General features: G+C 44.9%; 5 protein-coding genes and 1 non-coding gene across 6 annotated transcripts; 3 read left to right on the top strand and 3 right to left on the bottom strand. All coding sequences in view use genetic code 12, as the record gives it.

Moving 5' to 3' along the window:
• Positions 1-449: 449 nt before the first annotated feature.
• CJI96_0002661 (uncharacterized protein) lies at positions 450-2927 on the bottom strand (the record flags this gene model as incomplete). Its single annotated transcript, XM_029034197.2, has 1 exon — positions 450-2927. The coding sequence occupies one exon, from the start codon at positions 2925-2927 to the stop codon at positions 450-452; it is 2478 nt and encodes an 825-aa protein (XP_028889439.2).
• A 1386-nt stretch (positions 2928-4313) lies between these two features.
• On the bottom strand, positions 4314-4619 carry CJI96_0002662 (uncharacterized protein; the record flags this gene model as incomplete). Its single annotated transcript, XM_029034204.2, has 1 exon — positions 4314-4619. The coding sequence occupies one exon, from the start codon at positions 4617-4619 to the stop codon at positions 4314-4316; it is 306 nt and encodes a 101-aa protein (XP_028889446.2).
• A 958-nt stretch (positions 4620-5577) lies between these two features.
• CJI96_0002663 (FMN-dependent alpha-hydroxy acid dehydrogenase) lies at positions 5578-7134 on the top strand (the record flags this gene model as incomplete). The annotated part of the gene is made up of 1 exon (XM_029034205.2): positions 5578-7134. One exon carries the CDS (start codon positions 5578-5580, stop codon positions 7132-7134), a length of 1557 nt encoding a protein of 518 aa, XP_028889447.2.
• A 2245-nt stretch (positions 7135-9379) lies between these two features.
• UGP1 (UTP glucose-1-phosphate uridylyltransferase) lies at positions 9380-10929 on the bottom strand (the record flags this gene model as incomplete). The annotated part of the gene is made up of 2 exons (XM_029034207.2): positions 9380-10843; positions 10897-10929. 2 exons carry the CDS (start codon positions 10927-10929, stop codon positions 9380-9382), a joined length of 1497 nt encoding a protein of 498 aa, XP_028889449.1.
• A 2337-nt stretch (positions 10930-13266) lies between these two features.
• On the top strand, positions 13267-13348 carry CJI96_0002665. Its single transcript has one exon. It is a non-coding gene; the product is annotated as a tRNA-Leu (tRNA).
• Positions 13349-13571: 223 nt separating this feature from the next.
• NPT1 (nicotinate phosphoribosyltransferase) lies at positions 13572-14825 on the top strand (the record flags this gene model as incomplete). The annotated part of the gene is made up of 1 exon (XM_029034208.2): positions 13572-14825. One exon carries the CDS (start codon positions 13572-13574, stop codon positions 14823-14825), a length of 1254 nt encoding a protein of 417 aa, XP_028889450.2.
• Positions 14826-14854: the final 29 nt, after the last annotated feature.

Below are 14854 nucleotides of genomic sequence, written 5' to 3' on the forward strand. Positions count from 1 at the left end.
CATTCTTGGTTGAGACAATGCACGTTGCTGTGTGGTGCTACGTTTGAAAGTTGGGCGAGCAAGCACAATAGCGCCATCAAATAATTTTTTTTGTCTCCACTTTAGCTATCATGGATCTCGAGGACCTGGGCGGGGGTCTCAAGGAGTTGAGAGGGGTTTTTGGTGATGGTGATGATGCGCCAATTGAAGTATCTTTTCTGCTGCTGTCGTAAACTGAGCCTTAATATCCACGAAGCACTATAATGAACTGTTAAATTAAATTATACAGCAAAGCTGGTAATTTTCGACTCTTATTTCTTCCTCACACGAGGTATCAGGATTTGAGTGCTACGTAGGTACTTCTTGAGGAAAAACCTTTCTTCACTTTTTGACGATTTTTCTTCTCTACAGATGCGTATAATGTAGAAGTTCATATTACTATATTGGGACTCGTTAAAAACTGAGCTGAATTAAAGCATGATCCAGTTGGCGCTCTTTTCAATCTCGAAGGTCTGAGTAATCTCAAGCTTATCGCTCGAAGAACCAACAGCGACATTATATTCACCGCCCTCCAAAGTCCATTGCTTAATGCTAGTGTTGTAAAACGAACAGGCCAACTTCTTGTCCATGCTGACCTTGGCTGTTACAGAAGCACTAGCCTTGCAGAAGACCTTGGTGAATCCCTTCAAGCTTTTGACAGCTTGAGGAACAGAAGAATTCTTGGGTGAGACGTAAGCTTGGACGACAGCTGAACCATCACGGTCACCGGTGTTTTTCACATCGACAGACAAATCGATGGTGTGGTCAGCAACGCTGACCTTGAGGTTGTCAAACTTGAAAGTCGTGTAAGAAAGGCCATGACCGAAAGCAAACAATGGATCAATCTTACTGATATCGTTATGGCGGTAGCCCATGTAGATGTCGTCGAGGTAAGTCAAGCTTAGGCTCTTATCAAGCTCGAAGCTGGTAGCAGCAGAGTTGTCTTCGTATCTTTTTGGCCAAGTGAATGTGAGCTTACCGCTTGGGTTGTATTCGCCAAAGACAACATCAAATATAGCATTTCCGAGCTCTTCGCCGAGGTAACCAGAGTGCAAGATAGCTTTGGCCTTCTTTTCCCAAGGAAGAGTGACGGCAGTACCACTTTCAATGATGACGACAGTATTAGGATTGCTGTCTAAAACGGACTCAACAAGCAAGTCTTGGTGTGGTGGCATATCCATTGTGGAGCGATCGATGCCTTCAGTCTCAAAATCCTTGTTGAGGCCAGTGATGACGATAACCTGGTCATACTTCTTCGCAAGATCGGCAGCCTCCTTGATGTAGTCCTCAGGAGCGACTGCCTTCTCAATACCACAGCCCAAGCTGCCAGCCAGCAATCCGTCCTTGCCAGAGGTGCTCTCGAAGTCAACTTCAAACAAGTAGTCCTTACCAGCTTCCAAGTAGACCTCCTTGAAGATCTCAGGAGCATTCATTCCCATGTCACTGCCCGAAACGTAGTCGGTGACGTGAGTAGCATGGACATCGCCGTTGATCAAAACCTGGGCGCTACCAGCGACCTTCAAGTTGTATCTGTATTTAGCAGACTCAGGAACGTTGATAGTGACCAGGAAAGTTGCGTGCAAGTGGTGGCCCGGTCTGATGCTAGCAGGGTCAAACTCGAACATCATAACATTGACCTCAGGAACAGTCAACTCGCTTAGAATCTTGCGGTCCCTAACGGATCTGGGCTCATCGTATGTACGGTATGTGATGGGTTTCTTCGACTTCTCCTTGGCGTAAAGACCCAAGGATGGAAGGACTCTTCTGTTTGGAGCACCAATGACCCAGTCAACGTTCGACTCCCCAAGGTTTTCTACCAAAGAGTCGTACAAAGAAACGGGATGGTATGCGTTCACAGTGCAAGCACCACCAGCACAGTAGTTTGCCTTCTTGGCAGACTCCCCAATGACTAAAACCTTCTTCTTCTGCAATGGAAGAATGCCCTCATTTCTCATCAACACGAGTGCCTCTCTAGCAGCTTGGCGGTTGAGCGCAACGATCTCTTTGTTGTGGAGCTGACCCTCATCAGCATCCTCGGGAATGCCCGACTTAGCGGCACCGTTGACCAAGGTCAACACACCTCTAACGGCCTCGTTCAAGGACTCCTCAGTGATAGTGTTGTGGTAAACGCAACTCTCCACAAGCTTACCTCTCCAGATTGGAGGACCAGGCATCTCGAGGTGCAAGCCGGCATTGATACTGTCGGCAGTGGAGACAGTTCCGAACCAGTCGGACATGAAACACCCCTTGAAGCCCCACTCCTTCTCGACAATATCTCTCATCAAGTATTCATTCTCAGAACCGTGCTTACCTCTGATCTTGTTGTAAGCAGTCATGTATGACTCTGGATCGTTGTTCTTCTGTACAATCATGAATGGGAGCATGTAAATTTCTCTGAGAGCACGCTCGGAGATTTCCACATTCATGGCCATACGGCTGTCCTCCTTGTCGTTACACGCCAAGTGCTTAGGGCAAATCATAACCTTTCTGTCCTTGATACCCTGAGACAAGGCAGAAGCCAACACACCAGTCAAAATTGGGTCTTCACCAAAAGACTCGAAACTTCTACCACCCAAAGGACTTCTGGCCATGTTAATTGTAGGACCCAAAAGAAGGTGGGCACCTTTAGCCCGGGCCTGGTCTCCCATCATCTTGCCGAGCTCATACATCAACTCGGTGTTCCAAGAGCACGCCAAAACAGTACCGCTGGGAATGGATGCTGTAGGAACAGCGTCGGTGAATTTGGTGCCTCTGACACCGTAGGGCCCATCAGAAAATCTCAAGGAAGGCACACCTAGACGGTGGACAGGGTGAGTGTGCCAGAAGTCTCTTCCGCTGGTGAGCTTGGCTTTCTCTTCCACGGTCAATTTGGAGATCACGTCGTCGATGTCAATTTGTTTCACCTCCATTGCAAAATTATTCCTACTTAATGTGAAGAGGGGAATTGGCAATAGGAAATGCCTATTTATATAGTGTGCTCGAGGTAGAGAACGTGGGGAAGTAGCGCGGAGAGATCTCATCGTGCGTTATAGTGGGGCGCCCATTAGTCAACGCCAGTGGCAGTAAGGTTCGATTTTTCCGCTTCTTGCACTCCAGCAGTAAAGACTACACAGACAGCAAATTACACAAAAAAATAGCACAACGAAATGGCATGGGACAATTGCCCACATCAGCGATTCATTGAATCGTTTTCAAATACCGTTTTTTGTCTGATTCAACAAAACGAAGACGGAATACGGTATTGTTAAAGCCATTCTTAAGCGGAATTCGCGAGGCAAGCTTCGCCCAAAACGCACGGCAGCAAAAACTTGCCGCTTTTCCCGTAACGTCCTCGTAAAATTTTGCAACCTCTACGTTGTCACGATATTGAATACGGACCACTTCACACAAGTCCGAAATGCGGATCGATGAAGGCGCGAAGACGTACATGCATCCCCCACGACGGAACATTGTTACTGCGAGGTTCTTTGTTACCCCACTCTCGCCTAAAATGCGGGCTCTTGGAGTTGCCCTTATAGGCTGTGAACTCGGCAATCCCCCGACAATGGAAAGATGAGGTTTTCGCTGGACATGCCGACCTTTCGGCCGAACATTTTTTTTTTGAAATCCACTGTGGAAAAAATTGGGCTGCAAGTTGAAAAAAGAAAATATTCTCCCCCTTACAGATACTGGGTAATTGTGCTCTCGAGGACTATTTACCGGATTTAACGGTTCTACATAGTTCACGTCGAGCAAGGTTGAGGAATATTACGTTCCATTTGTTGGAGGGGACCACTTGCTTCAAAACTAAGCGTCACCTGGATTATCGTTTTAGGCGAAACTTTGTCCTGGGGTTTAGAGCTAATTTCAATCTGAGACGTCTGTGTGCTGTCTCGAGGCATAAAAGAATAGCAATGACATTGATTGACTTGAAGCTTTGACAGACAAATCAAGTGTTTCCATAAAATCTCGATACGAAGAGAATGTAAGGTTTGTGTCGAATGCTTCGAGCTGCGCAACTTTTGCTAGTGGAGATTTACACAACTGGTTAATATTGAACTGCATAAGTTTCTACAAAGATTATTCCCACCTTCCGTTGGTATACTCTAGCGTTGGGTAAGTAGATTGACTGGCCTGCACCCTTGGCGTATGTGAGAATTTCTACTCCGTTTATTCAGTCTTCACAACTAAGATGCTCTACATCGATAAGACGTGCCTATCTTTATGTCACAACTCATCTCTATTTAGAACCCATATATCTATTTTTCAAATATGGAGGCACGAAAAATCTTATTGCAAATCAACTTGTAAGCTTTTTAATCGGCGTCCTGCAAGAGTTTAAAAAAATGGGACTTGACTAACCAACAAGATGGTGGGCCTCCGAAACCAGTGGCGAAACCTGTGCTGCCATCTGTAGCCTCAATCTCAACACAGAAAGAACCCAAAACGTTGATACCCCAAGACACCCTGGATTTACCGTATTCTGCATACTTAGACATGGGGTTGGAGATATCGCTATCAACGAGCCAGTGTCCATTTTCGACATTGTGGTAGTCTCCACCGATCCCTTTTCCATCCAAAAGGTACGTCTTTACCGACTTGATTTTAGGAAAAGAGGACATGGTAGTCAAATTCGATGTTGACCACACAACTCATTTCATGGCTTCTTATAACCCAGCGTCGCAACAAAGATGTTCCGCCGTCGAATAGTGGGGTACTATCACCGTATGGGTGCGTGTCCCTCATCCAATCATCTCACTTTAGCACTGTGCCTTACACTGGCTGGAAATCGATAAGGTAAGGCTCCTTTAACTTTTCATTGTGTCAAACTGTGTGTTTTGTTTGCCGTAAAGTGAAGGATTGGATCGACTCTGTGTGTAATTCTGACAGGCAAAAAGACGCCTAATGAAGTTGCAGCCACCTCGAGACTTCAACAGTTTTTAAGACAGCTGAAATTTTAACAGTTACATAGTATTGGCTGGGACACTTCGACTCAGTCGCGAAATGTGACTAGGAAAAAAAAAATCCTTATCATTATCGACAGACCCGTGGAAACTGCTATTTTTGCAGCCACCTCCGCGCACTAAAATTTAGCCGACCTAGCAGAGCCCAAGAAAAGCAACCTCGGGCTTCTCGGCCACTCGCCGATGTCTCAACCCAGAGCAAAATGAACAGACAAACAGTGTGAATTCCTACTTTTCTTGGATATTTAAAAGCTGTTCATAATCGAGATCAACTTACACAAACACATATTTGATTAGCCACGGGTATTTGTGTAGCGGATAACAAGCGCTAGGAAGTGATTTTCGCAGAGTTGTCCGTTCCTCTGCCCCACCATTAGATATAAGAGCGCGGTGATTCGGCCCCGCTCCTCACATAGTGAAGAATCATCACCAGCAATATACAAAGCTAGAAGTATCTGCCAAAAGCAAAAAGCAAGAAACAGATTGCATGTTTACAAGAGGAGTCACTTTTATTGGCTGTTCCCGCAGAGTGCCGAAGGGCATCAATGGTCGAAGACTTGTTTCTAGTAGAGTCGCACCTCATGGAGTAAAATCTAGCAATTGGAAAGTACCTTCAATGTCGGCAGTGTTGCTTTCTGCTGCTGCAATTTCGTGGTTTTCAAATCCCGGTCCTTTGGCATTGGATACCCAAACACAAGGAGTCACAGTCGAGGAGTTACAGAAGCATACTTCTCCAGATAGCGTTTGGGTAGCCATCAATGGTAAAGTCTATGACTTGACAGAGTTCTTGACAAGGCACCCGGGAGGAGCTGGTATCATTTTGAAATACGCTGGCAAAAATGCCTCTGTCATCTTCAACAAATTCCATGCCCCAAATTTCGTGGACAAGTACTTGACTCCCGAAGAATGTTTGGGTCCTTTGATTGGAGAGTTAGAGCCCGCTCAAGACATCACAGAGGTTGGTGATAGCGAGTTGAGACAAGAGTACATTGACAACATGCCGCCCCTTTCAGAAGTTTTTCGTGTCAGCGACTTCGAGTATATTGCTAAAAAAATCCTTCCACCCTCTGCATGGTACTACTACTCAAGTGCCGCTGATGATGAAGTTTCCCTCAGAGAGAACCACAATGCCTTTTCTAGAATATTTTTCAATCCACGCGTGCTCGTGGATGTGAGCAACGTTGATATGTCCACCACTTTGATGGGTCTGCCGGCCTCGGTGCCTTTTTATTCTTCCGCCACTGCACAAGGAAAGTTGGGGCACCCTGATGGAGAATGCTCGATTGCAAGGGGGTGTGGAAAAGAAGGTGTCATCCAGATGATCTCTAACTATTCATCTTATCCTTTGGCAGACATTGTTGGCGCTGCGCAAAAGGGTCAACCCCAGTGGTTTCAGTTATATCATGAAGGTGAGTCCAATTCAAAACAATTAGTTTCAGAGTGTGAGGAGCTCGGCCTCAAAGCAATTTTTGTCACTGTTGACACTCCCGAGCTTGGTCGCAGAGAAAAGGACATGAAACTTCGTGCACAGATTGAGGCCAATTCCGATCTGCTGGAAGACTCCTCGGGCGCCCAAGAGTTGCAGTCTGCCGTTAGTTACGGGAAAGACACCTCTGTAACTTGGAAAGACGTCGAAAATATTGCTTCGTGGACTAAAATTCCAGTGGCTGTCAAGGGAGTACAGAGTGTTGAAGATGTTGTCTTGGCTGCTGAGAAAGGAGTGAAGGCGGTAGTGATTTCTAACCACGGTGGCCGTCAGTTGGACTATGCCCGTGCCCCGGTCGAGGTATTGGCAGATGCAATGCCCGTTCTCAAAGAGAAAGGGTTGGACAGAAAGATAGACATTTTCGTAGATGGAGGAGTCAGACGCGGGTCTGACATCATCAAATGTTTGGCATTGGGTGCCAAGGGTGTTGGTTTGGGCAGAGTGTTCCTTTACGCTAACTCGTGCTACGGAGAGGAAGGTGTTAGAAAAGCCATAGAGTTGTTGAAGTCCGAAATGATATTGGACATGAAACTTCTAGGGGTTACCAAGATCTCAGACCTCGGCCCTCAACATTTGGACTTGAGAGGTCTCCACGCAAGGCTACCACCCAACGACAATCTATACTACGAAAATTATGAGCCATTATCACCACCTACTTTTCAACATGAGCGTTTGGAGAGGCGTTGAAAAAAGGTAGTACACACAACTTGCAGAGAGTTTTTCCGACAATTCCAAGTGGAGAACGTTTGTCAAATTTCCCACCTTCCTTCGGGGTATGATTCGTCGCACTTACCGCTCGTCTATATAAGCTGGGCTCTCCCAACATTTTTATCTTTTCTAGAGGACAACATTTTTCCATACGTGATATTCGTCCGTGATTCTACCAGCATCTTGTCCATAGTTTCATGAAAATCTCAGTCATACATCATTTCATTATTGAAACACTCTTGCGTTGACTTTCTGTTGCAAGGCTCTGATTCACTGATCATAACTTATAAGAACGTAATGGAAAGAATCTAACACTTTTTGAGCCCTGTACAATAACACTTCACCCATCAGAAGTTCAAGGAGCAACAAGGATGATTAATGACCTTCTAAGGATTGTTATCTATTCAGGATCCCTCTGTTAAACACTGCACATCAAGAAATTGTTGTTAGTAATATCGATCCATCAGCTTAGAAAAACTACTTCGGTCTTTTGGAATTAGAGCTTGAGAAGTTGAGACCTTGAATTGACAATTACTTGTTTTTCAGCATTCAGAAGCCTGTGAATTTTTCGAAAGTGCTTCTGACTGTCGAGGTTACCAACAATGACTAATGCAACCAAAAGGATTGGTGAACGCGTTCTCATTGCTCGTCAGTTTGCCCAACGGGTTGCACCTCGGTATAAAGAGACTCTCATGAACAAAGGAGAACCCGGATCTGGTCTGGGGCAGTTATCAATGATTTGGAACGATTCTAAATTCGCAATCTCAATCTAAAGGATGCTGAATATAAGAGACTACATTGGCGTGACGGCAAGAAGGGTAACAAACTGAGAGCGAAATGCGTTTTGAGTAGCGCATACAACTAAAACCCAGGGCTCATGACGGGGGAAAGGTTCTATCAAGAAGCGGTAGTGCACGTAACCGTCCGGGGGTTTTTTCGAGATCGACCTTAGTTCCTCCTGACCGAATATTCGCCCGAACTCACGTGGGAACCAAATCTTACTTTTTCCGACATGTATTTCGTTAACCACTCCACTTATGTCAGGATTGTTTATCAAACCTTCACCAAAACCTTCTTGTTTGGATACCATACCTTCGAAGGAGTACACTGACATTTTACATGTTTATTATGATGACATAATCGAAACTCTCCGCTATAAAATGATACATGCATTGGACCAGTTCGCTCTCAATAAGCTTGAAGGGCTGCATAACTATGATGCTAGGTTGAGTGAATATAGGCGTTGGGTTGACAGCCAGGACGAATGTATCAAACATTATGTCTCAGGAAAGTTGGGTACTGGCCCTATTGATGCGTCGGTTAAAGGTTACTACGCACGTATCCTGGAGATCGATATTAGAAAGTTGAAATCGGTTATTGACAAATACTTGTGTCTTATACTCAAGAATAATGTTGACTCTTCAAGAATCCCGGTCGTCATCTATCAAAACTACCACAAACTCTGGGAGCAAATTTAAATAGCTGGTGAATTTGATCCTATCGATCGTCAGATTGCGGAGCTAAAATCATACTACAGATCGTTAAAAGTATGTCGTGAATATCATGACCATCTTAAAATCTGGCCCCAACCAAGCGACTGGAAAATCGAATGGATGGCTAGATTGTTCAGTCCATATAATTATTCTGATCGGTCTTTGGGAAGACTTTTTCAAACTCTTAACGGTTCAGATCTTGATAAGAAGTATAAAGAGTGTATTGAAAGAGAGTCGATGGTTGGAGCGTATACCTTACTTGTTGTCGACAAGCTTGTTAAATTATGTGCTTATGAATTAGACCTCAAAATCAAGAAAACCAAGCACAGGAAAGCCAAGAAACTGGGTTCCAAGCATACGATAACAAGAAATCCATAAGATTGAGTCCCAGACTTATCTTCCACCATTAGGTATGGCAATCAAAGTCGTTTATTTTAGCCTATTCTGGGCTGCAACACTATTCTTTTTGAAAGTCGCATGAACAAATCATTCTACGTTTTGATACTTTCGCTTGTTTTTGGATAAATGGACTTGGGGACAGAGGAAAACTAAAGTTCAAGTCTTGCCTGAATTTATTTTAAGTTCATCGGGGTAGACTACCAAGCCATGATGGTTACTATATTTGGCTTACGAAACTCGAATACCTACAGTAGTAGAGAGTTCTGTACTTGTAGATACTCTACAGATTGTTACTGAAGATTCTTGTGTTAAAATTTTAGTAGCCTAAGCACTCAGTGCTCCAAAATGCGCATATTACCAGTGATGACAACATTCTCCAACACCGAGCCGTTAGGAATGTCGATGGATTCACCCTCGTTGACAACAATAATGACAGTGCCCTTCAACGTCACATTTCTGCCGAGGTTAACGTTACCTGTGATGGTCAAGTGATCCAATTCCAAGATCTTAGGCATATGTGGGATTCTCTTTTGGAAGTCGTTCACCTTTTTGAAGTATGAGCCCAACTTGATCAATGGGTTGGGGAATCCTTCTCTGGTAGCATCCAATTTCAAGGCACCGTGTTCAAGGAAGAACAAGTCAGACTTAACCAATAACAAGTCGGAGCATGTCTTCACAGGAAGGAATCTCGCTCTTGGAACAACAACTCCGTGTGCGCCTTCAAAGTGTCTAATGGCAGCACCTACAGCAGTCTCCAACTGCAACACATTGATGTCAGAGGAGCCCTTGGAGATGGTCTTTTGGTTAGGAATGATCTCAGACTCGATGGCGTTGGACTCAACCAATCTCTTGACCGCTCTCAAGTTGATCCACAAGTTGTTTGTGTTGAAATACTTGAACTTCTTGATACTCTTGAACTCTTCGACGTGTTCCTTTGGAACCTGGGCAATCTCCAACAACCTAACCTGACCGTCGTAGTTGATCAAAGTACCACCCTTGACGTCAGCTCTGGTCTTGTCGGTCAATTCCATGATATATTCTGCACCGGACTCAATCATGTGGTTCAAGATCTCGGTGTCGACGGTAGCACCCAAGTTGTCACCGTTGGAAACGAACAAGATTTCTCTGCCCTGGGCTAAGAGAGAGTCCAACTCACCTGAGGAAACCAAACTTTCAAACAAGTCACCGTGTCCTGGAGGGTACCAGCAGTTCAAGTCGTCGTCAAATGAGTCGGGCACTGGCAACAAGGAGTCCTTGAAGATTCTGGGGAACCTCGACTGGTTGAAGGTTCTCACTCTGATTCTGTGGCCCTGGTACTTCTTGATGATCTTGGCGGTGTCGGCATCAGTGTTGAAAGAGTTCATCAAGAGAAGAGGCACGTCAGTGTCGTACTTTCTGTTCAAGTGCTCAATCTGTCTCACAGACAAGTCCAAGAAGGTGTTACCGTCTCTGACCTCAATGACGGACTTGGGACCCACGCAGCCCATAGAGGTACCCAAACCACCGTTCAATTTCAACACGGCTAACTTGGACAAGCCTTCAGTGACCTTCTCAGGAGCAGCCTTCAAATCCTTGTACTGAACAACCTCACTGGGAGAAGGCGACTTGATTTTGTCCCAGTCCAAAGTAGAACCAGAGGCCTTATCAGACAAGTATCTTCTGAACAAGGCAAAGAAGGAGTCCATCTCTGTTTCGAATCTCTGCTGGTGCTCTTTCTCAGACACGGTGTCAGCCAAGTTGTTCAAGGCGTTACGCATCTGAGACGCTGCCACAGTGGTAGCGGTATTGTCAAAAGCCTAGAGGGTCAGTAAACGAGTCGAATTACATTGCTTCATCACTCTGTACATACGTATGTGGATTGAGTCTTTGTGTGCTTCTTCATGGTGACTAGTGGAGGGAAGAAGTGAGAAAGTGGGAGGGTACGTCTAGGTATATAACTGGCAGAGGCTCGCAGAAATCCATGGAGACCCGCCCTTCTTTTTTTGGGACCCTACATGCCGAGCACCTCCACGGAGTTGCTACAGATGTCGGGGAACAAGCTGCAAGCGAATAAAAGTACGTGTACGGATGACATTACGGCCAAACTATGAGACTTCAAACTTTAGGGTTTGTATAACCCTTCCAGTCTTCATTGACCCTTCGTGAACGTCGGTGGTGCCAATTTCAAGTCTGGCACGAGTTAGCTGCATGCCCGCGGGAGTGGTTGAATATTAATTGCAACCACCATGCAATAGACAGTGAAACAACGAAAGGAGACTCGTTGAGCCTCCCCGTGCTCTGCTGACATGAAGCTGCTAGGCAATTTTTGTTTTTTATTATTACTCTCGTTTTTGTGTTATTGCGACACGGCCACTGCCTTCGCTAGTATATTTATTTATTTCGCCCGCGTTTCGTGAATAGCCCTGCCCACAGCTCCACGAAGATCTGAAGAGAAGGAGACTTAAGGGTATGCGATCAAAGAAAACTACGAATGTTGGAGTTCTGAAGTGCACCCTGCAACTGATTGAACAAACTTGTCATCTTCATCTGACTATCATTCTAACTTTCACTTTGTTCTGATCCAAGCTCGGTCCACTGTCTGCGTCACGGCCGTGCGTGAGGCTGACCCACGGGAAAAATTGACCTTTGGTCGCCTGGTGGCTCAATGATCTGGCCAATGGTGAGAGATTGTTTTCGTTCGTTCAGGGGAACTGCCAAAGAGGCGCATATCCGAGGAAAGTACTACTTGCTCGTCTTGGACGTCCGGTGACCACCACAGGTGACGAGAGGAGCATTTGAGATTTTTGCACCCAAGCACCTGATGGGAGGCTGTCATCCGTAGAAAGTAATCGAAAGTACGCATGAATATTTAGTTTCTAATTAGAGAAGCTGGAAATTTGCTACCCTGTATCTTGTTGAAGTAAGCCTTGTAGGCTTTACAGGTTGGGGCTCGCTTAGGATCGGGACGTTGGAGGCCGACGAAGAGACTGAGGGCATCCCCTCACGTTGTTGGGCAAAAGACGGGCAAGATATAGTGTGGAATGGAATTCTCCGCTCGATGTGGCTATTCTGTGTCATAAAAGCCACTATCGGAAATTTTCATCCACGGAATCCATTTACTTCGATACCCACTTCTCTGGCATATTTACGATGTCTGCCCCCACTTTTCACAATGGAGTGCAATTTCGCAGCCATTCTGGAAACCTGCCCGCCGGCACTCCAAAGTTCCGATGAGGTATGGAAGCTGATAAAGATAATTCTACAATACTTAATCTCCTCTACATTCAGTCACTGTATTATTGAGAGACTACCCGTATCAAGTTCAAAAAGTTGTTCATCATTTAATGGTTAGTTAGAGGGAACCCTGTTATGACCATGGCGAATCGTTAACAGTGATAGCCCGGCCCAATCACGGTTCACATTAAGGTATAGAAGTACCACCAAGGCTAGTACAAAAAACCTAACAGACCTCACAACGGCATGAACAAATTCGACATAGGATTTTTTTTAAAGTGATTATAACATCCTCTCTCTTTCGAGTAATATTTCCAAGGGTTATTTTTTTTTTTTCCCGAGAGCTTCATGGTCAGTCAAAAAGCCGAAACGCATCCTTCACAACGCATGTCTTCTTGCAAAGGAGCCTGGACATTTTTTTCCGTCATGAATATGGCGAATAAGATATTCATGGTTCAGTTTCCTGCGTGGTAGGGAATTAAGGAGGGCCTGAGGTACAAATACCTTCCACCTCGTTTCTGTGTTAGAGAGTCTTATTCACTTGATAGTTGAACACCATTTTCTTCCCATATTTTTTTGATATTTCGACTTCTATTTAGTTTGGTTGAGTTAATGTGGTTCTTTGCCCCACACCGATGGTGCAGGAATTTCATCGGTGATTTATCGGACTCACCTCCGGGTGTAAAGGATTTGCTTTCGCTTCCTCCATCAGGACATTACCAGGTGCAGATAGTTTTTTAATTCTTTGATGGAGGGTCACAATTTTTTTTTTTTATAGACTTCATGTAATAGGGGAGCGTTAGGATTTCAGTGTTGCCACTTCCATTCTAACTCGAAACTATATCATTATAGAAAACAAAACAAAGCTGGCCCTAGAATTTTCACTATCATCTGCCCTATTTTTAAAGGTTAATATTTTTGAATATCTAAAAACTATTGAAAGAGGACTTCTCGCATTTCATTACATACAATACAATGTTTTTGGCACTTTTTTCCTACATCGAATGGCTCTGTGGCCGAGCGGTCTAAGGCGGCAGACTCAAGTTCTGTTATCGTAAGATGCGCGTGTTCGAATCACGCCGGAGTCATTATTTTTGCCATTTAATTTTCTTTTTCGACGAACGCAACCACATTGATATTATTGAGCGTTCCATTTCGGGTACCTCGTAATTCGCCCTCGTAATTGCTCTCTTGACTTCTAAGCAAATGCGAAACCGTTGGTGCGCAGGTGCAGGCCCCGATACTTTAGACCACTCACTACTGAGTCACTCCATCGCCTCCGGTGCATATTCTCTAATTCTTCTGTAAACCATGATGGCGCCTGTGATCACGTCCCTATTGGACACAGACTTGTACAAGTTGTCCATGCAAGCGGCCGTTTTTCAGCATTTTAAGGACGTGCCCGTGAAGTACAAGTACACAAATCGGACTCCCCAGATGGTGTTGAACAAGGAGGCTATAGACTGGTTGAAGGATCAAATCTCTCTTCTTAGAGAATTAAGATTCACTGGAGACGAATTGGCGTATATGTCCGAAAAAATCCCCATGCTTCCCAAAGATTACATTGGTGCATTGAAGACGTTCAAGTTGGAGCCCTCAAAGCAGGTCTTTTATGGTAATGATAAGGACAATTTTCAAAATTTCGAGTTGACCGTTGAAGGGACGTGGTATGAGACCATTTTGTATGAAATTCCCATCTTGGCCCTCGTCTCAGAGGCGTACTTCAAGTTCGTGGATACGGATTGGGACTACGAGGGCCAGGAGGCGCTTGCTGCTGAAAAGGGCAAGGAGCTTTTAGGGCACGGTTGCGTTTTCAGTGAGTTTGGAACAAGAAGGAGAAGGTCGTTCAAGACTCAGGATATTGTTGTCGACTCTCTCTGTAAAGTGGCAAAGGAGTCACCGAACGGTGAGCTCTTTTCGGGAACACTGAACGTGCACTTGGCTAAAAAGTATGGCATTCCTCCAATTGGAACAGTTGCTCATGAGTGGTTCATGGGTGTCGCTTCTATCACTCAAGACTATGTGAATGCTAATAAAGTCGGTATGGACTATTGGATCAAGACATTCCCGAATTCCGCCGGCCTCGCACTTACTGATACCTTTGGCACCGAATCATACTTGAAGGTTTTCAAGAAACCATACACAGACCTTTACGCTGGCGTCAGACAGGACTCTGGAGACCCAGAGTTGTATGCTGAGAAGATTGCACAGCACTTTGAGGAATTGGGTTATCCTAAAAATTCCAAAGTAATTTGCTTTTCAGACTCTTTGAATATAGAAAAGTGCAGGCGTTACAAAGCCAAGGGAGAGTCGGTGGGGCTTAAGGTTATCTTTGGTATCGGTACTTTCTTCACCAACGATTTCAAGAATAAGAGTACGCATGAGAAGTCTCAACCACTCAACATTGTGATAAAGCTAATTGAGGCTAACAACCAGCCTTCCATCAAGATTAGCGATAATATTGGAAAAAATATGGGAGTGCCGGAAGTAGTCCAACGAGTAAAGAAGGAATTGGGCTACCAAGAGAAAGAGTGGGCCGATGGTGATGAGGCCCATAGGTGGTAAGACGCTTTCGTGGGATGTACTGTACACTT

This window comes from Candidozyma auris, chromosome 3 (assembly GCF_003013715.1).
Source record: "Candidozyma auris chromosome 3, complete sequence".
Taxonomy (NCBI): domain Eukaryota; kingdom Fungi; phylum Ascomycota; class Pichiomycetes; order Serinales; family Metschnikowiaceae; genus Candidozyma; species Candidozyma auris.